Source organism: Triticum aestivum, chromosome 7D (assembly GCF_018294505.1).
Source record: "Triticum aestivum cultivar Chinese Spring chromosome 7D, IWGSC CS RefSeq v2.1, whole genome shotgun sequence".
Taxonomy (NCBI): Eukaryota; Viridiplantae; Streptophyta; class Magnoliopsida; order Poales; family Poaceae; genus Triticum; species Triticum aestivum.
This window is the reverse complement of record NC_057814.1, coordinates 578,382,706-578,407,952: the sequence shown is the minus strand read 5'-3', so window position 1 is coordinate 578,407,952 and position 25,247 is coordinate 578,382,706. Positions and strand designations below refer to the sequence as shown.

The window sequence follows — 25,247 nt, the reverse complement described above, 5'->3', positions numbered from 1 at the left end:
GACAAGGGGCTCACAAAACTCCCCGTATGGAGGCTCAAAGACGCACTAGGATTCTGTGGCCATAGGTGAGAAAACTATACCGACGGTCCGGTGCACTCCGAATCATCCTCGACTCTTAACAGCACTGAAACAGATGTATCTAGCCAGGCCTTGCACATTGGTCATGTATCACCGCGTGCCACTGATAAGCATCCGAAGAGAAAGATAACAAATACTAGTTTGTAAAAATATCTGGTTCGATGTGGCTGCAAGCAAGAAAATCATACCAGCGAACTCTGAATTACCCTTGACTCTATAGTATCATTGAACAGAAGGTTCTTGCCAAAGCCCTGCATCCTGCACACTGCTCACATATATCACCTGGTGGCAGTGATAAGCATAAAAGGAGATGGATACCAAATTATGAGCCATTTAGAATAAATTACATCACACCGAAAGCAGTAGGTTGCTGGTATACGGGTCAGGGGAACACAAGTTACTGAAATCTCAGGCATCAGTGACCATGAGAAGCTGCAGCACTTGAAAAAAATGGTTCAGAACCAGCTGTGAATAATTCGAATTTTACTAGTACTACTTGTATTCTTACTACTTACAAGGAATTTTAAACAACCTACTTCAGTAACAGTGAACTGTTCCAGAGGAACTAAAATTTATTCCATTAGTAATTGTGAATTATTCGTTAACACATTAATTCCATTGTACATGGAATAGAAATTTAGCGCCCGTGTTGGAGCACTAAATTAAATCACAATGAAGGGGTTACTGAAAGCAGTAGATTGCGCATTACATGAGTCATGGAAACACAAGTTACTACTACTTGCATAAAAAAGCACATACAGAGACTACTCATGTATCACCTGGTGGCAGTGATAACCATACAAGGAGATAGATACCAAATCATGGACCATTTATACTAAATTACATCACAACAGGTTGCACATAAGCAAGTCAGGGGAACACAAGTTACTATAATACATTCATGCATAACAGGCACAACCAGAGACTAACCTACCTGAGCGTAGATTCAATGTTAAGACACGACGCAAGGTAACTAGACAAGCACAAACAGAGATTACGCATCACTGAAATTTGGACCTCTGGACCTCTGATAGCACCCAACTATGCATCAGCTCTTTATCCGACGCGCAGGCTCGACTTGAGAAGGTCAGCCAGCACCGAAGGGCAGCTTGCCGCCAGGTACTTGTACCCCTCCGTTGCCAACACAGCATCAAGAACCTCACGATTTCTAATGATGAACTGGACGCACTTCGCCTTGAGCCGTGGACAGTTGTGCAGCTCGGCTAGAGCCAGAGACGTTGCTGCAGTGTCAACATTGATGCCATCAGAGAGCTTGCCTTCGCAGATCAGCTTGAGCCTGTCGAGCCCGTATCTGTCAGCAGCTGCAAGCAAGTGCTGGGCTAACATTGTCATCTCCTCACCCTTCTCGTCGAATTCAGCCACAGTATCAGTGTAGATGTAGTGAAGCAGGGCCTTGAACACCGCAGCCTCCATGTCCTCGATCACCACACTCTGTGAGCATTTCTCCCTCATGTCTCCAAAGAACTGAGCCATGAAAACCGGAGACCTCGCGGCCAGTATGCTCTTATGCGCGGCAAAGGACTCGCCGGACACGAGGAACGTGACGTCTGCCCCGGCCTCGCTCTGCAGGAGTAGAGCCAGGTGCCGGCCCAAGTTTGAGGATGGCACCGGCACCTCTTCGACAGGGTCTGTCACCGTATCAGGCAGCTCCTTCAGAACCTCAATGGTGCATTCCATAGTGAAGGAATCGCCCCGGAGAAACGCCGATGCCGCCAGCGCGCGCCGCCCGACGACAGCCGCCTTGGTCGAGCATTCCTGGGGGCGACTGAACACCTTTGAGATACTGATTTCATTGGACGGTTTGAGTATCCCTCTCGGGTCGACCAGCCGGCAGCCTATGGCCGCCCTCACGCTGCCCTTGCGGGGCTTGCTGAGGAAGGCCACCTCCAGCACCACGTAGGCGCCGCCCCCACCGCCGGCAGAGCTGGTCATCGCTGGGTAGACGCGGACCTCCCACTCGTACCCGTCGAAGGTCCACCTGGATCTGACGCAGTCGTCGTGGTCCATGCTCTCGGTCAGGCTGAAGCCGTCGATCTTGAGCATCCGCGCCGAGCGCGCTACGGCGGTGAAGCTTATGCAGGTGTTCTCCATGGCGAAGGCCTGTGCCTCAGATCAAGCGTTTCTGGGTGGACATGAACGCGTGTGAGCACGATTCGGCAAGCGACGGGGAAGGCGCGAGGACAGAGGAGATGAAGGGCGGCTCACCGGCGTCGCTGGAGGCTGGATATGAGGACCCTACACGAGCGCCGACGGATGAGGACCGGCGTCGGCGAGGCGGACCGACTTGCCTGCCGGTGTGCGCTGAGGCGGATCCGGCCGGATTTGGGGGGAGGGGGGGGGGGGGGGACCCGCGTTTGGCTGGTGGAGGTCGGCGGCGCCGGGGAGGAGAAGGTGGAGGTGGTGAGTGAGGAGGATTCCGACTGCACTGCCGAAATTGACGGTGGGAGACTGATTGGGCAAAGCTCACCAAACGGGCCAGCCCGGCACAGCCCACAAAGGCACGCTGCAGGCCGTGCCTTGCCGGCCGGCATGCTGCAGTCTCGAGCCCAGGCACGGCCCAACTGCTATCCGGGCCGGCACAGGGGCACTTGAAAAAATGTCTGAAGTTTTTGAAAAGAAAAAAAATGTCGTCCTTTTTTGGGTTAATTAGATAAATGCCACTCCAATTATGACGATTCATAAAAATGCCACTGCAATTTCCAAACTTTGAAAAATGTCACTGCAATTTTTGTAAACTTTGAAAAATGCCACTAGAAATGGCATTTTTCAAAGTTTGGAAATTGTAGTGGCATTTCTTGGAATCGCCAAATTTGAAGTGGCATTTACCAAATTAACCCCTGTTTTTATGTGGACATTCTGTTTTTTTCATACATGATTTTTTTATGCTAAAAATTTGACGTCAGATCGAACGTTTGTTATGGCAATTTGTGTTGGCGTGAGCCGTAAGGATTTGCCATACTCACCAACTAAACTTGTCATTCTCGACAAACATAAATTGTCATGAAGAAGATTTGGTTTACCATGTCTAAAAATTTGAAGTTCGTTAGATATTCTGGTCTTTTTATAAAGATTGACTGACTGTGACAAAACAATTGTCAAAAAAGACGGTTTCGTAGGTTTCTAACAGCAAAGGATCCCGAAGGATCATGGAGATTTATTCATTAAAAACTACTCCCTTCGTCTCATAATATAAGAACGTTTTTAAGCTTTGTAGTTTGAAAAACGTTCTTATATTATGAGACGGAGGGAGTAGCGTACAACACATCTTACAAAAGGACCCTAAAGAAACAAAAAGTACAACCAAGTCCCTGGACTTTTGTAAGAAGGACGGGGTCAGACACCACCATGTCGAATTCGCCTCGCCGTCGCCAGGGAACAAGCCACTTGGGGGGACGAGGGCGCCACAGGTCAAAGCCATGGCTACCGACAAGAAAAAGAAATCGGCGATGGCATCGTGATGTCGGTCGGCCTAGGTTTCATAGGTTTGAATAGTACTACACAGCTACCGGCCGCCACATTGTTTTTCATCCGTGAAAGTAACTTGTTTTTCTCTACCAAGTTATTACGATCGGATGTTTCGATTCGGTTTTATTTGTGTTGCTTTGGTTTCATCCGTGTTCCGCTCACTCACGTGGTTGTTTCTTTCTGATTTTATCTGTGTTGCCTTGGTTTTATCTTGTTTCGCTTGCTTGCTTGGATGTTTCTCTCTGTTTTTATCTATGTTGCCTTGGTTTTATCCTTTAGCCTTTTCTTCAGCTCGCTCTACTGATAGCTCAAAAAGAATACTCCCATCATTTTTATTTGAAAAAGTACATTAAATCAAAAGATGTCCAAGGATTTAAAAAATGATGCAAATTAAATAAATCATTAATTGTGAAAAATATTAAGGATTTCAAATAATATTCATGAATTAGAAAAATGGTTTGCAAATTTAAAAAATGTTAACAGGCCTTAAAAAGTTCATGAACTTTAAAAATATTCACGAATTTAAAATTTATTCATGAATTTTAATATATGTTCATTGGTTTTAAAAAATGTCGTGATTTTTTAAAAATGTCATGAATAAAAATGTGAAAAAATAAGAATCAAAAGAAAAAATAAAAAAGAATATTAAAACCAAAAGAGAAAACAAAGAAATAAAAAACTAAGAACTAAGCAATGCCTTGTAGAACATGCTCAAATAGAGGGAGCTTAGTATCTCAAAGATTTTAAGCCAAAGTGAGTGTAAGGGTTGTTAATTTAAAATGGACTTCTAACTGGTAACATCCACATTTGCAAAAAGAATGAAAAATGGTGCAACATAATGCATTTTTATGGCTAGTGAATGACAGGAAATAAATTTGTGCACAGAAAGTGGCCTTGTTAGCCCATCACGGATGTCCTTTTGTCACACAAAATGTGTATTACTTTAGAAGAAATGCAAAGTGTACATATCACATTAACATCTACTACATGTGTAATTTTTTCAAAGAATTCTTAGTTTTGAGAATAGCTTGTGACAGAGAAAGCAAAAATCGATACTTGCACAAGAAAGCGCAAGAACATCACTACATCAGCGCAACAAATCAAGAACATGCTAGTTTCAAATTTGTGTTGGAGTAAACTACAAAAGCGGTAACTTAAATCTGCTTCGCTACAAAAGCAGGAACCGAAGTGTGCTTCGCTACAAAAGCAGCAACTTGAATCTCATCAGCTGCAAGAAACGAAGTCTGCCTTTATAAGACAAGCCAACGCCGTCACCTGACCATGTCCCTGATGCCACAAAGATTGCTCTGACTGTAACTGAAGAGTAGCTCGGCAATCGCATTGGCGAGTAACTGCAACGAAGAATCTGGTACTCAAGATCACGGCAGTAATCATGGCAGTTACCCTCTTGGTGTGTTCAAGGAACAATCTTGCTGTTCCGGAGAAACGACGATCTGAAAACCGCTTTGCTACACCGGACACCACTTCCGGTATCAAGCCTTGTACCAGCTCCAAGTAGGAGTTGCTTCCTACTCTGTTTCCGAACACAAGTAGCCTCCTTCGTAGAATTTCTCCATTTCCTGTTCCACAAGCTGATGTTGACTGCCAAAAGCACAAAGAACTTGTTCCAGATGTTCTGATTTTCCTTAGCATTTTCTAAGGTTCAGAGAACAGATGATTCAGGAAACATGTAGAGCCTCTGCTAGAGCTTATCCCGAGTGCTCCTCCGGATCTGGAGTTCTGTGCGGATCTGCTGTACTGCTCCTCCCTGACCTTATAGGTCTGGCAGCACACATCATTAGGCCAGTCCATTTCCGCATCCTTGGCAGCACATACCACCGGCACAAGGTTAAGGATCTATCGTTTATGGTATCAAGTGGATGAGATTTACATACTTACAAAGTGATTAGATATGCTCGTATTACAGAAGTGATAGGTGCTGTACCTTCTGTGTGCAGAGTGCAGCACCATCTTGCTCTTGCATCCAATTCGGCCCAATACCTCAATCAACGGTCTCGGGTTCTAAGCAGCCAGAGGCAAGAGAAGGGCAGCTGGCATTGTACCTTCGAACAAGCCTGCACTAAATAGAATACCTGAATATGAACATTTTTCTATCAATGTTTTCACACATACTAGCGCTAAAAACTCACAGGACTACTATTAAGATGTACAGCAGAAAAAAGAAAATAACCTAGAATTAAGACCAGCTTGGAAATTTATCTCTACTGACCTTCTTTTCCACCAGCTGCAGTAGTAACTCAGTGTCTAGAACACAAGCAGAGGCCATTCCAACCCAACAGTTCCTGTAGCTTGTGGACTCACGGGTTCTCTTCATTGCTACAACTCATTAGAATCAATACTTGGAATTATTTTCTTCAGTAGGCTAAATGATGATGCAGGCACGTTACATTCTGCAGTGAACTGTAGTAGCTCGTTCTCTAGAACTGCAAAAGCATCAGCAAAAGCCTGCCATGGAAAGCATCAGAAAATACCAGTAAGACTTATTGATCCGTGATTTGCAGAACGAATATTTATATCTTCAAAGGCCAAACAAAGAACGCATTAGTACTAGTACCATGCAAAGACTAAATTTCGATACCGGGATTCCCCAGTCAGATGAGTTACTATATAACAGAGCATAATAACAGAAAACGGCGTTGCCACAAGTCCAAAACGCTCTAGATGCAAAAGATGGATTCAAGCAGTCCAGAAAAGATAATTTCAACCAACCTTGATGCATTGGTGGATCCGGAAACAATTCCGGCCCACATTGTTAGCAGGGCAAAGAGGGTCATCAATATGAATTGGATCAATGCTGCAAAATCCACAATATGAAAACTTAACATAGGCAGAAGGTGACAGACATAAACGATGTATTACTGAGATCGACTTTTATTACCTGTGCCCTCTTTCTCGGTTCAAATAAATTCCACTTCCTTGGATGGAAATACGCATATGGCGTGGATCAAACACATTCCTGTCATCCAGAATGTTTGAAAGCGGTTAGAAGTCAGATGCACCAATATATTGCTAATTTAGCTGTCCCAAAAGAGAAACCATACACTGGGCCCCTATAGTCATTCTAGCACACTTTACACGCCTTTTCTACATCTGGTACTCATCTTTTCCCTTATGTTTTAAACAATAAAGTGTCCATACATACTCACTTACCCAAAAAAATACAGGAAATCCATCAAAAGGCTCCCTAGATTCTGCCAAACACAAAACAGCAAAAATGTAGCATTAGTGGCAGTTTACAATAAAAATATGAACTTGCTAAGAAGAGGGGGCAGAGATAAATTTTTATTTTTCCATTGGTACTACTGAAGTTTGAAACTCAAAGATGACCAAATATCTACATATATGTGAGCCAACCACTAAAATATAATATATGATACAGAAACAAATATCTCACAGAAACATGATAGAGTAACCAAGGAAAAAATAGTGTAGATTCTAAGTGAGCTATACTATTCAAGATGTGCAACTTACTTGGTTAATAGGCCGACCAAGATGATGTTCATGCTGAAGAAAACGAGTGATTAACAACACCTGCGAAGGATATTAAAAGATGAAGTTCTTTTCACAGGTCATCTCAAGAGTTAATGTCGTTAATAAATATAATATGCTAACATGAAATGTAAGCATCAAGTATGTTATCCAGAGATGAAAATATATAAGAAAATATAAGTTAGCTCGGAAACGTGCTTGTAATGCTGTTAGACATACATTAGCAGTCACTACGAGGACATATTATCTGACCGAAAAAAAAAATTCTGATTGAAAAGTTTAATCCAGACAAACCATCAAAAGTATAGAACATTCAACTGTGACCAACCCTGATAAAATTAACAAGAAAAATTCTTACTAAAATTAAGGAAGATATTTTAGTCATTATTATACTAACTCAGAAGCAATGATCTGGAGAGCGTGTAGGTAAACATAAAGAAGTTATCCAGCGCAAACAAACTTTCAGAGTCATAAATCAACACAAAAAGAAATCACAGGAGTATTATGAAAAGCTACATACCAAACAGTAAGAGCTTAGACCACCCGAATATGGGTGGTCCAAACTACGATCTGCCAAAAACTTCTTCATGATTAAGGCAAGGGGTAAAGCCGCAGGAAATTGCTGAGTCAGCTCACCAACCTGTAGCCAGTTAAGAAAGAAGGTGAATAAGCATGGCAAACTTGGATCTCTAATTTTAGTCCCGAAAATTTTGTATTCATGACTTTCAAGCACAATTTCATGGGCACCAAAGAATGTGGCAGTACCATGTAGTTAGATAGTTCCATGGTTCAACTAACCAAGCAGCTAGCTAGCTGACCATTCATGTGTATACAAGACTTGCACTTGCACTTGAGAAAGAAACTAAGTGATTGTGGTGGTATTGAACGCTACATACTAAACAAATCCAAAACCTCATAAATGTTGCCTTCCAGCATCTCTTTTTCTTTAGTTGAACCATCACCATGACATTATTAAAAACAGAAATCACACAAGAACCATCATTATCTCATCCTTAGGATCATTTGAGGCGACATGTATGTAAGCATCAAATGAGAAAACATTACTATTACCTCCGTACCAAAATATAAGACGTTTTGTAGTTTAGCCTACAAAAAACATCTTATATTTTGATACGGAGGTAGTACTTTTTAATGAGAAAACATTAGTGCTCTCGAACATGTTACAACTGATAAGAACTAAGAGCAATGATGATAATTCGAACTGCCTACGATCGACATGATGCAACTTAAGTATGGCAATAAATTTGTGTGTAAATGGTATATACAATTTGAATTCAGATCATGCTTCACACACAGATTATTACAATACTGAACTGCAATCTTACATAGAGCGGATACATAAGGCAATAATCTATGCCTACAAGAGACAGGTATCAACTAAGCATGTACTTATTCATACCCAATTACCCATTAAGCATTCCACCTTATAATATATTTGTATTTTTATTACATGATCATGTAATCCCCATGACTAACTGTTCAAAATATTCAGTGAAACTTAGATACAGGTTGATTTTCTATTACAGTAAACTGAAGATAACGATACAAAACTACCAAACTGTGATCAAACATCTCAGAAACAAAACCTTTTCATGGAGGCTGACTTTAAAACCAACAAATAGAAACAAAGCAGAACATATTTAACTAAAAAATATTCTGTTTGATAGTAGCTTTTGATTTACCAACTCAGTAGTCTGGAGTCCTGTGTGGGATGGTGATTTGAAACTTATATCAAGACGAATTGACCGCACAGCATCACAATCATCCTTATTCATTTTTGAGCCCGCAAGCGCATTGCTGCCTTCTGAACTAGAATTGTCAGAACGAGGAGGGCTCCCTTGCTCCCCAAGCACATTGACTGAAATTTCTTGTGAGCTATCCAGAACAGAAGGGTACTCATTGGACATATTTATGTCACAAGGTACTTGGGCTACAAGCATGATCACAGGTATCTGCAAATTTTTAATGATGAAGAATGAGGAAAATAAAAACTAGCTGGCAAACTAGCAAATTAAATGGGATTATGACTTACTGCTGTGTTTTCAATCGTTTTGAGGGAATCACTCCTAACCCAGTCCTGATTTCCAAGGCACCTTGCCGCATGCTAAAGAAAAACAAAAAAGACCTGTGAAGATCAGCTTTATTTTTTCCTTTGGGCATAAAAGCATATAAAGATTTATGCATTGTAAGTAAGCATGGGCGTGCAGTTATGCACAAAGTATAGTAAGAGGATTATTGTTAATTAAATGTTGATTGCCAAAAGCCAGTAATGTACTATGACCCGCGAAGATATACAAAGTAGACAACTCAAAAATTAACTTATCCAGAACATATCTGTAGCAACTCACAAGCATATAGCAACAAAAAACAGAAAGCATTTAATGCTTCGCTTATTTCCTATGTTAATTCTAACAAGAAACAGTGCCGTATATTGTTGCAGCAATGGTGAAACCATGAAAGGAGCTTAGTGTAAGAAAAAACACGTAGATAAAATCAAGTGTTAACATCTCAATATCTGTTTAGACAAAATTGATGTTCAAATCTGATAATAGGTCATTCGCCTATTAAAGAATCCAGAGAGCGAAAAATCTATTAGCCGACATGCATTACCTGGAGGCATGTTTCCTTAATGCCATTGCGGCCTTCCAAAATTCCAGCTTCTTTAATAGGTTCCTGGAAACAGCTACAAATTTAGTTCCATGATGGCACAAAGACAACTGTATTTGTGTTACTATGTTGTGTTAATGGTCATGCAACTCACCAGATTTCGGACTGGGGGGAGAGAAACCACGAGATCTACATCACTAGTTGGAAGGGCCAAACCAGTGGCATTTGAGCCAAATAGATTTGTACGCGAGCGGGGCCAGAGGACTTGCAGGCACCGTGTGACCCTTTTGACAGCCCAATTTATATAGGGCTTCGTCACCAGATTTGCAGCAGCAACCTTGCAAGTATAATGAATAGCATCAACACCCATCAAAGGAGGAATTTCACATGCACAAACTAAGGCACGGCATGCAATTACTAGGCATCAGAGTAACGATTAATGATTGATAGCGCACATTCATGAAAGTTGTGATGATGCAAAAGGCAGGAGGTAAGGGTGAATACCTGCTTACAGAATTGATCAATTTCTTCATGTAGAGCATTGTGCATCAAAGAAAGGGACGCCTTGTGAGGTGAACCATTTAACATATCAGGTGGCTGCAGAGGAACTGCAACATCTGGCTGCAAAAACATATGTCAGCAACGCATAAAAACTGCATAAAAAATACTTGTCAGTAATAGAAGAATGGAAATTACTTCCTTACATGTTGATCACGTGAAAGCTGTGAAATCTTAACAAGGTGGTCCTGCAAGACAGTATCCTCAATTGATTGTACCAGTGTACCAGTAGAGGTGCCTTTATTCACCCATGAAGGCCATACGACTTCAGGGCCATCCAAGCAAAACTGAGCCCTATTGAAAATTTTATCATCAGAAAACAAACTTCTCATCCCCCAATGCCGCGGGCTTGAACTGCCAGATCTAACAATTGGGAATCCACGTTTTCTTGACTCTCCAACAGGAGAGGGAGGAGGTGGCCGAGGCATGCGAGGAACACTAAGTAATACTGGTGATGGAGGTCTTCTTACAAGAGGTATATCCCTCCTGGTCGAAGACACACATGGGCTCCTGTGATCATGACCACCCCTAAAGTCAGATCTTGATAGCCTTCGTGATATATTAGAAACAACTATTGGCCGCAGCATTGCATATGGTAATGTATCTCCCTTTACTATTTCACTGGCACAAGATGGACTCTTTACAGCCGAAGTACTCTTATCTTCAGGACTGTCTTGCATGGAAGATGGAGAATGTGAAGCTTCATTATTGATGTCATTCCCTGCCACTGAGTGACAAGCAGGCTGAGGGGAAGGATCAGAAGGTTCATTCTGGGAACAGAATGGGCTTGGGCTGGATGGTGGTGACGATGGACCAGTTGGATTATATGTTGATGATGGAATCCCAATAGCCAGATCGTCGACAACTCGACTAACATCTGCCTCATGCCATGCCCAAGCACTGTCATCTGAACTAAGAGATGGTGGCCTAGAAAAGCCCGTTCCGGCATGTTCTGCAGGACTCCAATACATCACGCCTCCGCCAAAATATTGATTAATATCTCTTCCAGAAGTTGCGCGGCCATCTGATTCTTCTTCAGAAAACCAATAGCTTTCAGTATCATCCCCAACATCTGATGTGTTTCTTGGGTCACTATCGCTAAAATATTTCCTATCTTTTTCACTGCAAATGCCACCTCTCTGAATTAGTTGAGCAGGAAACCCAGGCCAAGCAGAAGACTGCATATGTGGGGCAAATACCGGATCATAACTTAAAGCAGCATTTTGAGTCAATTTACCATAACCTCTGAAAACAGGAGGCCAATCAAAACTTAAGGGCACTGACAGAGAAGATAACATTTGATTGCATCCAGCTTCAACTGGTGAGCTTCTCACCTGATGGTTGGCAGGAATGAAAGGTTGGTTAAATTGAGTAGGCCATCTGTAACCAACGTCAAGATGCAACCTGTCTGCTGCGGCAGGGCGCTGTTGCATTTCAGGTGATACAAAATGGGGTGCTACACTAGGCCACTCGTATGACGTTCCTCCCAGTAGGTTCCGGTTGAATGCATAATATTCATCTACACCATTCTTCACTGCTGTACCATTGTCACTTATAGCACTTTGGAGAATGTTAGCAGGAATGACTGATGGTAAAAGTTTGTCGGTTGTCACAACAGAACTATGATCCACTTGTTTCTCGTATCCTTTACCAACACCAGGAGCAAGTCCATGCAAAGCTCCCTGTGTTATATCACAGCCAGTCTTATCCTGTGCAGATCTTACCAAGGAGTCAGCAGAGTTTCTACATGGATTACCAGATAAAACATTATCACTACTGGAAGGTGAACATAAAGATGGTTGGACCATGGATTCATTTAGACTAGTGTGTGATGGGCTCTGCTCATTCACACTAAAGTTGGCAGGTTTTTGTGCACTCTGACAACACTCTGTGGTTACTGATGAGATAACCATAGAAGAACATAAGGTGTCTTCCAGTTTTCTGCTGCTTTTGATGCCTTTTTCTTCAGTTCCATCAAAGATACTTGAAGACTCAGAACAACCCACTGCTTCAGGGATGTCATTGCTGGATGTATTCACATGAGATGGGACACGCAGTGGGGCATCTACTGCTTCGGCAGATTTATGCAAGGCTTCTGTAGCAACATGAGCAACAGCTGTCTTCAGTTTGCCAGGTCCAGGGTTCTCAGCTCTCATAAGATCAGAGAGTTTTGCTTTCCCTTTACGTTTGTTTTTCTTTTTGTTACACTGATTATTGCAATCCGCCAACCTGATAGCTTGCTCCTAAAATATATAGTATGCCACTCGTAAGTCATGACTTAACAAACACAAAGTAGGATTGTGCTAAAATATGCTTACCGCCTTTGGTACTGGTGCAATTTCTTTGCAAGGAGTTCCTTCAGAAGCGGGTCCAATAATAGTGCATCGAACAGATGGAGTCTGCTGGCTTGATTTCGACACAATCCTAGAATTTCGGGTTTCTGTGCTACTGCATCCATTGTCCTGGAAAAGAGTCCTTAAGTCAAATAAGCTAACTTGCTTGTTGAAGTATACAGCCCCGTGCCAATAACAAACTATAGGAAGAAGGGCATGAATGAACTATACCTTGGACGACTTGGAAGACGCTGCTAGCTTTTTCGAGCTACTAGACTTCTTCTTTCCTTTTCGAGAACCTACACTTGTCTTTTCAACATTCTTTTTTGGATTATTTGATGCTCCATCCCCAATGAGTTCCAAATTTATACTTTCCATCGACACCACCATGAGAAGTCTTCGTAATCTCATGAGTATATTGTCAGCAACAGTGCCAGCTGACATTAATGAAGTGAGAAAGATTGCATCACCGCCACAGCAAGTAATATTGCTCTTTAAACACACTATCTCCTGAAGCACTAGCAATCTTTTTAATTCTTTAGCAAAAGCAGGCTTCTTTTTACAAGACAGAATGCTTGCAACATCACCACAACCAGGTTGATTCTTTCTGAAAAAAGACTGCCGTGTACTTCCATACAAACTGTCTGCAAGAAATGATCCAGAATCACTAGAAGCAACATCTGATCCTTCAATCTCATTAGCCTGCAAACTTGAGCTATTAGTATGTGACTTAGATATAGTTGGCATAGCAACTTCCTCAGATTAAATGCACACCAATGACACCAACTTTAGTGATCCTCTTCCCAACATTAGCAATATGTAAAACAAGAAGGTATGGGGTGGCAAAGAGCTGATTGTTCATGTACACCGTGTCAGCGGGCTGGTCAACATAAGCAATTAGCATATTCAGGATAGCAATTTCTTCAGTCGGTATTTAAAAGAAACACTGAATCGGGTTTTTGATAAAAGGACGACCATTTTGTCAATCTGCATGTATCTGACTGCCCAAGAAAGACAGACAAATCAATACTGAAAATGAAAGTTTACACATAAGCTAGAGGAGAACTGTGGGTGGGACACACTAAATTGTCCAGGCCAAAAGTAACCTACTTGTGGTCAACCTATTGTGGAATTTATATTAAAAGCACTCCTACAAAGGATTTACAAAAAGCAAACCATTTGAGTCAACAAGGCCTCAAAGTTGTTTTCAATAAATGATTGGTTTGTGATCAGATCTTTGGTTTGTTCAGTCTAGTAAGAACATGATAATCATTCCTGATGCATTGATTATGAAAGAGTGTATGGACTGTCTATGCTTGTAATTCAAAAGAATGCACATTTTGGCAAGCGAAGTCAATATGTCATTTGCCAAATAGTTTAGTCATGTAAGTGCAGATATTTCACCAAAAGTTACTTCCACCCTCTAAACATACTCCCTCCGTCCCAAAATTCTTGTCTTAGATTTGTCTAAATACGGATGTATCTAGTTACGTTTTAGTGTTAGATACATCCGTATCTAGACAAATCCAGGACAAGAATTTTGGGACGGAGGGAGTACATTACATTGGCAGAACGTCTGATATGGTCTTTCCAAAACAATATGTAAAGCATTAAGCGTCAGTATTTTTTATCTGACTAAATATATCAGTGAACTCACTCTTCTATCTTAAATAATAACATATTCTTCCAATCCATCCTTCACTAGAGCCTCCCAGACAGAATGCTACATAATTAAAATCATGGATCCAAGAGCAGTATATTTGTGCTGTTTAGCTTTTTCTGGAAGGCTTTTCTCAGAGCCTACTTTACTTAAAACAGCTGATTCTAAATATGATGACAATAAGTGAACAGCATTCTAGGCATGCAATTCCCATCACTTTTTTACTTTTCTTCCTCAAGCACATTCAGCCAACATTATCTCCTTTCTTGCAATACAGAAAAAACAACAACTAGCTACCCAAAAGACATGGATGCTGCCTCTACCACCCCATAAAACGAAAATCAGACCTATTTAACTCAGCTATACATTCTAATTAGATCAGACAGATGTTTCAGCACAATACACATAGTCATGTACAATAAGAAGCAAATGTGTTACTGTCAGGGTTTGGTTTCACTTGAATAAAATTGCTCTGAAACTTTTGCACTTTGCATACACAAGCTATATATATAGTCTGAAATTAAATTGCATACAACTGAGACAAGCATCGACCATAGCACTCCATAGCCATGAACGAAAAAACATGTCGAAACGCAGAGTGAGAGGACATATTACCAGCGCCTTTGCACTCTTCCCGAAGAAGGCCCCAGTGATCCTTGCTCTGACCCGGGGCTCCAGCCGCATCCACCAGTCCACATACCCCTTCTCCCTCCAGAAGGCCGTGGACGCGAGCCCGGCCTTCTCCTTGACGCACCTCCCGACCCTCACCGCCTTCTTCCCGCCGGCGCCTCCCCCGGCCGCGGCCGCCGCCCACGACATCCGCAGCGCGATCTCGACCCAGTTGGCCACGAACTCCTCGATCACGTAGTACCCCTTGGCCTTGAGCCAGGGCAGCTCGGGGAACTCCTCGGACGCCAATGCGGCCAAATCCACCTCGCCGTCGCCTGCGCGGAGGAAGGCGCCGCCGGAGATTTCGTCCATGGCGGCGACGAAGGCGTCGAGGTCGGCGAGGAGGGGCTCGGCGAGCGTGATCGCATCGGGGCGGGGGGAGGCGGGGGTGGCCGTGAAGAGGAGGGCGCGCGCGAAGAGCAGCTCGTGCGCGCGGGAGGCGGCGGCGGCGCGCGCGAGGAGGCCCCGGGAGAGGCGCGAGAGGACGGTGGGGGAGGAGGGGTCGGTGGGGGCCGGGTCGGCGAGGACGAAGAAGGAGGAGTGGCCGCGGAGGCGGAGGCGGCGGAGCATGGAGAGGAGCGCGGCCGCGGCGTGCGGCGGCAGGAGGGCCGTGCAGGCCGCCGCGCGCGCCGGCGGCGGCAGCGCGGCCAGCCACCGCAGGATCGCGGCGCGCGGGGTGGGGGAGGGGGATGGGGGAGGGGGGAGGGGCTGCTAGGGTTGGCGGCGTGGTAGAGGGAGAGGTGCGCGGTGAGGGCGTCGACGAGCTGCCGCGCGGTGCGCGGCGACGCGAGGGCGGCGGCCATGGTCGGTCGGAGCCGCGGGGGGTGTGTGTGTGTCCGTGTCTCGGTGGCCGGTCGGAACTCGGGAATGGGGAGGAGCCACCGCGCCGCACCGCTTGAGAACGTGTGTGTGATTTTTTTCCTTTTCTCTTTTGGGTCTGATTCTGTTGTGCGGCGGCCATGTTTTTGTCGTGTTTGGCCCCAACCTGTGAGACAGACAGGGCAGTTATGGTTCTTTGCCGGTTCTTCCTCTTGTGCAAAGCAAAGGTCAGAATTATGTGTGGTTTCATTTTTTTTTGGTACGATTGCAAGGTGATTTTTGTTGTTGCGTCGAGGTTAGGGTTCTGAAAATTGCACGACGGACTCGGGAACATTACGGTAATCGAGGGGAATGGGAGGTGGCGTCCCCGCATCATGCGACTTGTGACCGTGGTGGTGCCGATGAGGAAGATGATGGATGGTGCTGGTGAACGCAGTACCCTCCTCCTACCCCAGTAATGATATGGTGGGCAAGTCTGAGGGGTGGGGGAGGGTAAGCAAAAGTATGGTCACCGCTGACGGGTGATAGTATAAGGAGGAGAAATGAGAGGCCTTTGAAGGAGATGAAGAACGATGACACATGACTTGAAGGGGCAACGGGGAGAGGCAAAGGAGAGGAGGGCAAAGCTAGATCAGGAGTATATAGAACCAATAAGGGGAAGATCCAGCGGACCATGTAAGAAAGCGGGAGTCGAGATGATTTTCTCGAGGGGTTTTCTTCCTAATCCTAATTGGCTCCTCGTAATTAATGTAGTGATGCGATAAACTTTTGAATATGATGTGTTCATTGTTCTGATGTAGAGGTCGAGAGGCAATGAGGACCTGGTACGCTCCTGCCTTTTCATGTTTACAGTCAGTGGCGGAGACAGGGGGGACCAGCAGGGACCCTGGCCCCCCCTAAGATGAGTGATTTGCTGCTAATTAGTAGATGAAGACTGTATAATTTAGACAAAAATACATGTATTAGTATTGTTTGGCCCTTGTGATCAAAAGTTTCAAGTCATTTGGCCCCCTGATACTTAATTCCTGGCCCCGCCACTGTTTACAGTCTAGTTATCCCCATTACTATAGAGATGAACCGATCCAAATTATGAACCGCAAAATGGAACACCTGTTAAACCAATCACTGGAATATTGGCTACATTATATTAGCACTTCTGGTGAGCACTAATAATAGATTTGAGTCATTTTCGGAAAGAGAAAAGGCAAAGAAGAATTCTTCCCATGGGCCATTTCTTACCTCCATCCACATTTTATCATCTGGCCATTGCTAGAGACAAAAATGTGCATGAATAGTCATTTGAATGGCATCTTTCCAAATTGGATAAAATAATTTCTTTACTGCTCCTTGTTTTTCTTCTCTAGATTGAAGAAGTAACTGCAAAAAAAAAACAAGAAGTACAAAAATGTCATTCAGGTTTGATTGTGCGACAGCTCTAAAGTTATAATTTGGTTTATCGTTGGATGGAGTGGCTTGCTGATTTGATCCCATGGGAGCTTTTCATACTCAAGTTACGAAACGTATTCCTCTCGTAAGAGAGCGGTTGTGCCTGCCACCCATCCTCTCTTCCTCTCGCCGTCGCCTGGGTACGTGGTCGGGCAAAGCCAACGGGACGGCGGCGGCGAGGAGATTCTGTTCAGGGGCAGCCCATTATGGAGGCCTAGGGGGCGATTGCGAGATGGCGAAGGAGATGCGTATTCGAGTGATTTGCGTCAGACCGTGCTCAACGGCGGCGGACAAAGGGATCTAGCGTGGCGATCTTCCACGGCGGTCTGGCCTAGCTAGGTCATCGGAGAAGAGGGTCTCGGCGCGCGGCCCTGGGCAGTAGTGAGCTCAACATCATATTCATACCCGGACCTATAATGCAGCGACATGAGTAAATTTTTCCAGTTTTTCTTTAGGGAGTCTTCTTGTTTGGTTTTTGCGGCAGTGCTATCCCAATGCAGGATTAATGCTATCCCTGCCCTTTCCCCGTTCCGTGGTGTGCATATCACCGGCGGGAGGGCGTGCGGAGCCATGTCTCCGATGGGTCTTCCGGGATCTGGTCGGTTTAGGTTTTCAATGGATCCTCCATTTGTATTTAGTCGGCGCTCGTGGTCTTCGGAGTTTTTAGAGGGCCATATTGGCGTTTTCTTCTCGGGGGATTTGCTTCGTAGATCGCGCCCGTCGATGTCTCCTGGTTTGCATCGACGACTTCCCAGCCATGCCTACACAAGTTCCTGGCTTTATAAAAGTTTGCTCCGCCGAGGAGGCATCGAGCTATGCTCACGGCGCACCAACGATGGATGAAGGTAAGAAGAAGACTTCAACACTCCCAATGACTTGACTGTAATTTTATTATTTATATGGGTGTGTTTGTAAGGATCTGTGCTAAAAAAAATTGATCTAGGGAAAGAGGTACAACTACTCTTCTGCCCAAAATATCAACCTAGGCCGTTTCCTTTGTTTTACCTAATAATGGACGAGACAAATAACGCCATGTGTCATGGCATTTGTTCTATGCGATGGCAGAGGACACGTTGAGTGCTCTTTGCTGCAGGTATCCTTTTCTTCTCTAGAGAACTGATGGCAACTTTGTCAAAAGTTTAGTCATGTGGTCGTCTGACTCATTGTTAGAACACTGACTGGAGACCACCACTTTGGCAAGATGGTGAACTGACTGATAGATATCCAATGTGAACAGTCCTACCAAAAGTCTAGATTTAAATCAGAGAAGTGATACACTAGCCAAAACTTGTGAAGCCACAAACTTGTGGAAGAGGATTTAGGGCAACTGGGTGCTCCACACCCCAATATGAACTTTAAGTTCAAAAAGAAAATACAGGGATTAAAAAAAAAGATTTTGGGATATCAAACCTGAGTGTCCAATCTACTTCTGTGAAATTTCATGAAAAAATAAATGTATCCGTGGCAAAAAAGACAAAAAATTCCTATGTATAAGAAAAAACTGTTTGGATGGAGAGTACGTCAGACTGTATTTTCTTCGCCACGGATACATTTCCTGGTTTCTTTTTCACGAAACATCACACACGAGTAGACTTGGCATCCGAGTTTGATATCCACACACTGCCATAGTTTAATCAATCAGTTTATACATAAATTTACTAACGAAACCAAACTAAAACCAAAGTTTGTTCGAAAGATCATACGATGAACTGACTGTTGAATGTAGAAGTTCAGGTTCGAAATGCCGAAACCTGACAAAGACCATCCAAGGCTCTTTTTCTTCCCCTCTGCATCAGGAGAAAGCAGAGTTTCCCTGCCAATGGGAAACCAGGAGCTCTCGCGCAGAAATCCTTCCCAAGTAATTACATCTTATAATTAACCGCGAGTGAGTTACATTACATGCCGTGCCTCCAGTAGGAATTAGTGTACATCCAAGAAATATGAACATCTTACAACAACAACAAATTCTCCAACCCTATAAACGCGGGCAAACCTAGACCGGGACGGCCGCCTGGGGCGTCGGGGGCACCCGGTTCTCGACGGGGATCTCGGTGAACTCGGACAGGATGGCCCGGAACTCGTCGCCGCTCAGCGTCTCCTTCTCCAGGAGCACCTCCACGATCTTGTCCATGGCCACGCGGTTGTCCCTCACCTGCTGCAGGGCGATCTGGTAGGCCTGGTCCGACAGCTGCTTCACCGCCGAGTCGATGTCCAGCGCCAGCTTCTCCGACATGGAGTTCCGAGCCATCATCCGCATGATCACGTCCCCGCTCTGCGCCGCGTCCATCAGAGACCACGGGCCGATGTCCGACATGCCGAACGTCACCACCATCTGCAGCAGGAGAATCGCGATCAGTACGATGAAACGTTTAGATAAATCTGATAGATTAGCAGAAGACGTTATGACAAAATGGGAGCATACCTGCTTGGCTAAGCCGGTGATCTGCTGCAGGTCACCGGCAGCTCCAGTGGTCACCTCAGAATCTCCGAATATGATCTCCTCAGCAGCTCTGCCGCCAAGGCCGCCGACGATTCTGGCAAAGAGCTGCTGCCTAGAGATGAGCGTTGGGTCATCCATGGGAATGAACCAGGTGAGACCACGGGCTTGACCCCTTGGAACTAAGGTAACCTTCTGGACGGGGTCGTGGCCAGGCGTCAAAGTTCTGCAAAAAGTAACATCTTCAGATATGAACCAGGTTGTTGGGAAGTTTGCAATGCGAGTAATAAAAAAGAACGGGAAACGCCTGAAAGCATAAGCCTACAGTATCCTCTTCAGAGAAAAAAGCATCTTAACACACATAATGGTGCATGCAAAAGGAGGTCGGAAGTCTTCGCTAGCACAAAACAGTATCTAAATGCACTACAGAAATGCTGAGAAATCTATCAGATCCAATGCGGGATTCGAAGAGATGAAGATTCCCCCTTACCCACAAACTGCATGCCCAACTTCGTGGTAAGCAACAAGGCTTTTGCTCTTCCCATCTGTCATGACAGTTCCTTCCATACCAGCCACTATTCTGTCGATTGAATCATCAATCTCCTTCGAGGAAATTCCGGTCCTCCCACGTCGGCCTGCTAATATGGCTGCCTCATTCAGAAGATTCGCCAGGTCTGCTCCACTGAACCCAGGTGTTCTCATTGCAATGACCTCAAGGGAAACATCAGCATCGAACTTCTTGTTGCTACCGTGCACCTTGAGAATCTCTGTCCTTCCACGTACATCAGGAACATCAACACTCACCTGTGAAACAAGTTACAAGGTATATCCAAATGTTAAGCAAGATCCAGAATATTTAAAAATAGGTTCTAACAGGTTCCAAGTTTTAAGATACTCAAAGATAGTTCAAGCTCTGAACTAGAATTGGACTAGAGGTTTACAAGCACATGAGAACCTCACTAAGATTTTTTTTCTAAAATCTGTTGCAGGAATAACTGCAATGATAAGAATATGGAAATAGGGACAACAACAACAACAAAGCCTTTAATCCCAAACAAGTTGGGGTAGGCTAGAGGTGAAATCCATAAGATCTCGCGACCAACTCATGGCTCTGGCACATGGATAGCAAAGCTTCCATGCACCCCTGAATATGGAAATAGGGACATGCAAATTAAATTCCAGACTGATGTTATTAACCTTATGGAAATAGGGACATGCAAATTAAATTCCAGACTGATGTTATTAACCTTTAAAAAAGCTGGATAGAAAGAACCTGAGGATCTTAGTAAGAAAGAACAAAGTAAGGTAAACACTTTTGCAGGAAGATTTGCAATGATAAGAATATGCAAATAGGGTTTAGACCATGCAAATTAAATTCCAGACTGATGTTATTAACCTTAAAAAAGCTGGATAGGAACTAACCTGTCTGTCAAAGCGTCCAGGTCTAAGTAAAGCGGAATCCAAAATGTCAGCCCTGTTGGTGGCAGCAACAACAATGATGCCAGTGTTTCCCTCAAAACCATCCATCTCAGTCAGTAGCTGATTGAGAGTCTGCTCCCTTTCATCGTTCCCACCACCGATACCTGTTCCTCTTTGCCTCCCAACAGCATCAATTTCATCAACAAACACTATGCAAGGAGCATTCTCCTTGGCCTTCTTGAAGAGATCACGAACACGGGAGGCACCAACACCAACAAACATCTCCACGAACTCAGAACCCGATATCGAGAAGAATGGCACGCCAGCCTCTCCTGCGATCGCCTTGGCAAGCAAAGTCTTACCAGTTCCAGGAGGACCAACAAGCAGCACACCCTTGGGAATGCGGGCACCAACGGCGGTGAACCTCTCTGGCTTCTTCAGGAACTCAACCACTTCCATGAAGTCCTGCTTTGCTTCGTCAACACCAGCAACATCATCGAACGTAACACCGGTGTTGGGCTCCATCTGGAACTTGGCCTTGGACTGGCCAAAGCCAAGAGGAAAGCCAGGCCCACCGGGTCCACCCATGCCACCAGATCCTCCTCTCCTCGACAGCAAGAACAGACCGCCGATAAGGATAAGCGGGAAGGCCAAGTTCCCGATAAGGTTGAAGAGGAGGTTACCGGAGTCCTCCTGCTGGTTGTGTGCAGCAAAGTCAATGTTCTTCTCCCTCAACTTCTGGAGAAGCTCCTGGCTGAGGCCGGGAAGCTGCACACGGACCCTCTGCACGCGGTTGCCGAGCTCGGGAGAGATAGCCTCCACGATAGCAATGGTCCCGTTCTCAAACAGGTCGACCTTCTTCACCCTGTCCTTGTCGAGGTACTCGAGGAACCTCGAGTAGGACATCCTGGAGGAAGACACACCTTGGTCATCGGCGAGAGCCTTGTTGGCAGTCAGCAAGGCGGGCAGGCCGACTCCTCCGAGCGCAAGCTTCAGGAGCTTCCTCTTGGAATCGTTCGGCTTGTGCTCCAGGGAGGCGGTCACGGACACCGGCCTCTGTGCGACGCCGCTCGAGGGGAGCGCTCCGAAGGGGAGCAGCCCTTTCGCTGCGAGACTCATGGATGGCGCCATGTTTGCTTACTGCAGATGAAATGAAAGGAGATATCATCAGCGTGAATAAGAGACAGGAAATAATTGTTGTCCTCAGCATCAATCAGAGACAGAACGAATTAATTCTTGTAAAAGTGATTTTTGCACGCAGGCAAGTACTTTTCCTAAGTGTTTAATGCTTTGTATAATCAATTCAGTTCGATGAAATCGACCAATGCTACGAGCAGAAAAGTCCTATCAGAATCACAAATCAGAAGAGCACACCCCCTAATAAGCCTGAAGTCTGAACAATTTGTTTCATTTTGGACACCGGCTACCACCAAGCCTTGGCATGTAAAATGCTTCACAGCAAGAAGGCTTGGTCCACCAGACAAGAGTTCCTCCTGATGGAGAACTAGAATGGAACCAGACAAACTACAGGTGCGACCAACCATTCCTCCATTCCTTCCTCCCTTGAACTAGAAGCAACTAGAGCCATCTGTCGATCCAGGCCCTCAAAGCGCTCCCACTAGCTTGCATGTTCTTCAGATTACTCTACTACCTAACCGAGATGAGCAATCTAAACGGTCTCACTAACCTCGCAGCTACCAGAACCTAGATTAACAACAGCATAACATCCATCCGCCTCCCCAGCCCGAATCATCCCACAAAAATCGCTCCAGGCAGACACCCAGACGAACACTAGTAGCACACAAAACGCTTGCCCCAGAACCACAGGCGGGAGGGGGAAAACAACGGAATCTTGCGGGGTACCACCGCACAGGGCTCAAGCAAGCAGGATTGAAGCGAGAATTCGGAAGAAATCAAATCACGGGAACTCAGCTCAGTCAGTCGGATAGGGAGGCGTGACGCACCTGAGACGAGCTGGATCGGGGCCGGGGCGGAGGAGGGATGGGGGAAGGGGGCGATTGTGAGGGGAGAGGGGTGAGCCGAGCCGAGCGGAGCGTATAAGTAGCGGGCAGGACTGACTGGCCGACGAGGAGCTAGCGGCCGCAGATTTTTCCTCCTCCTCCGGCCCTCGCGGTGGTGGTTTTGTGTCCTCCGGTGGTGCGCAGTTGCGTGGGGATTTCGGTAGGGGGGAGGGGATGGGCGACGTGGGCGGCTCTGCGCCCACAGCGTCGATAAGGAAGAGATGAGCCCACATAGACGTAGCCCCCAGCGGGCGGTGAAAACGAGTCTCTGGTCGACTACTGGTTCGAGTGAAAATGGGCGAACTATTTTCTCGTGGCCAGTGGCATCGGCGTCGTGGCCGGGCTCGCGCTCACGCAACCACCTCTGTGGACTCGTGTCCTGTCGTCGCGTGCCAAGGAAGGGACGAACTTTGGACCCCCTCCCACCGGTGAGGTGCCAGTCACTGGCTGTGGCAGTGCAATCAGCTGCTCGTCGGGCCTCAGCCTCGTGTCGCCTCAAGACTTTTCCCGCCTAAGCTTACTTGTTTTCCTTTCAAAATATTAGCACTTTTCCAACTAATCTAATCCACGAGTAAGCATTAAACATGGCAAATACGGTATGCATCTCATATACCGATACCTAAGCATAGCATGTGAGCACGTACAGTACATAGAACCGAAACATCTATGAACAACATATATACGGCAAGCACATGTACGAGTAAACGAGGAATGAACAGATCATACCCTCCAGTTGGCCAGGCCAACGCCGCGGCGGTAGCAGCAGCCTCGGCATCGTCCGCGGCCTTCTTCTTGGCGGCGGCGTCTTCAACCATGGTGTCGATACAGGGGGAGTAGTGGAAGCAGAGGCAGACGGTGACGGGGACGGGTCGGGAGCAGTCGCTTCGAGACGCTCCCCAAAAGCCTTATTGCCGTTCTCCCGGACAGGATCTCGAACGACAGGGTTCCGGAGGCACCTGCTCTCCCGACCAACTGTGCACGCGGTCGTCGGGATGGGATCGCCGGAAGCAGCACAGAGAGAGGCATAGTAGATGACGCCTAGGGTTGTGCGAGAGGGAGTGAGTGAACTGAGTTAGGGTTCACTCAACTGGCCAGCGCCTTCTTATATAGGCCGTCGGGTTGATGGGCCTGGGCTCAGGCCCACGACCGAGTCCGCAAATAGCCCACGGTCCAATGTCTCGGACAGTAGCACTTCCGTAAGCGGCTCGTTAATTAATCTGAGATTAATTAACCATTCCTGACTGGCAAATATTGAAGGAAATATGCCTTAGAGGCAATAATAAAGTTATTATTTATTTCCTTATATCATGATAAATGTTTATTATTCATGCTAGAATTGTATCAACCGGAAACATGATACATGTGTGAATACGTAGACAAACAAAGTGTCACTAGTATGCCTCTACTTGACTAGCTCGTTGATCAAAGATGGTTATGTTTCCTAGCTATAGACAAAGAGTTGTCATTTGATTAACGAGATCACATCATTAGGAGAATGATGTGATTGACTTGACCCATTCCGTTAGCTTAGCACTTGAATGTTTAGTATGTTGCTATTGCTTTCTTCATGACTTATACATGTTCCTATGACTATGAGATTATGCAACTCCCGTTTACCGGAGGAACACTTTGTGTGCTACCAAACGTCACAACGTAACTGGGTGATTATAAAGGTGCTCTACAGGTGTCTCCGAAGGTACTTCTTGGGTTGGCGTATTTCGAGATTAGGATTTGTCACTCCGATTGTCGGAGAGGTATCTCTGGGCCCACTCGGTAATGCACATCACTATAAGCCTTGCAAGCATTGTAACTAATGAGTTAGTTGCAGGATGATGTATTACGGAACGAGTAAAGAGACTTGCCGGTAACGAGATTGAACTAGGTATTGAGATACCGACGATCGAATATCGGGCAAGTAACATACGGATGATAAAGGGAACAACGTATGTTGTTATGCGGTTTAACCGATAAAGATCTTCGTAGAATATATGGGAGCCAATATGAGCATCCAGGTTCCGCTATTGGTTATTGACCGGAGACATGTCTCGGTCATGTCTACATAGTTCTCGAACCCGTAGGGTCCGCACGCTTAAAGTTCGATGACGGTTATATTATGAGGTTATGTGTATTGATGCACCGAAGGTAGTTCGGAGTCCCGGATGTGATCACGGATATGACGAGGA

The 25,247-nt window shown here is 45.3% G+C and overlaps 3 protein-coding genes across 8 annotated transcripts; all 3 read right to left on the bottom strand.

The window, feature by feature from the left end:
* Positions 1-797: 797 nt before the first annotated feature.
* On the bottom strand, positions 798-2,485 carry LOC123164752 (BTB/POZ and MATH domain-containing protein 1). The gene is made up of 2 exons (XM_044582302.1): positions 2,305-2,485; positions 798-2,221 (listed from the first exon to the last, which is right to left on the bottom strand). The coding sequence occupies exon 2, from the start codon at positions 2,188-2,190 to the stop codon at positions 1,135-1,137; it is 1,056 nt and encodes a 351-aa protein (XP_044438237.1). The 5' UTR covers positions 2,191-2,221; positions 2,305-2,485; the 3' UTR covers positions 798-1,134.
* A 1,996-nt stretch (positions 2,486-4,481) lies between these two features.
* LOC123164750 (uncharacterized) lies at positions 4,482-15,550 on the bottom strand. Of its 6 annotated transcripts, none has more exons than XM_044582294.1 (18): positions 14,869-15,550; positions 12,825-13,295; positions 12,579-12,722; positions 10,407-12,503; positions 10,207-10,323; positions 9,857-10,039; positions 9,706-9,768; positions 9,128-9,199; positions 8,778-9,047; positions 7,595-7,714; positions 7,057-7,116; positions 6,736-6,776; positions 6,464-6,541; positions 6,295-6,379; positions 5,973-6,030; positions 5,795-5,901; positions 5,510-5,657; positions 4,482-5,421 (listed from the first exon to the last, which is right to left on the bottom strand). In XM_044582294.1, the coding sequence occupies exons 1-17, from the start codon at positions 15,490-15,492 to the stop codon at positions 5,571-5,573; spliced, it is 4,677 nt and encodes a 1,558-aa protein (XP_044438229.1). In that variant the 5' UTR covers positions 15,493-15,550; the 3' UTR covers positions 4,482-5,421; positions 5,510-5,570. The 6 variants fall into 6 exon arrangements, with proteins under 6 accessions (XP_044438229.1, XP_044438230.1, XP_044438231.1 ...); XM_044582295.1 differs by having other exon boundaries at positions 4,482-5,385; XM_044582296.1 differs by having other exon boundaries at positions 5,510-5,644.
* A 3,488-nt stretch (positions 15,551-19,038) lies between these two features.
* On the bottom strand, positions 19,039-23,277 carry LOC123164751 (ATP-dependent zinc metalloprotease FTSH 2, chloroplastic). Its single transcript, XM_044582301.1, has 5 exons — positions 23,008-23,277; positions 21,047-22,183; positions 20,115-20,428; positions 19,610-19,850; positions 19,039-19,519 (listed from the first exon to the last, which is right to left on the bottom strand). Exons 2-5 carry the CDS (start codon positions 22,172-22,174, stop codon positions 19,181-19,183), a joined length of 2,022 nt encoding a protein of 673 aa, XP_044438236.1. The 5' UTR covers positions 22,175-22,183; positions 23,008-23,277; the 3' UTR covers positions 19,039-19,180.
* Between the last annotated feature and the right edge of the window lie 1,970 nt (positions 23,278-25,247).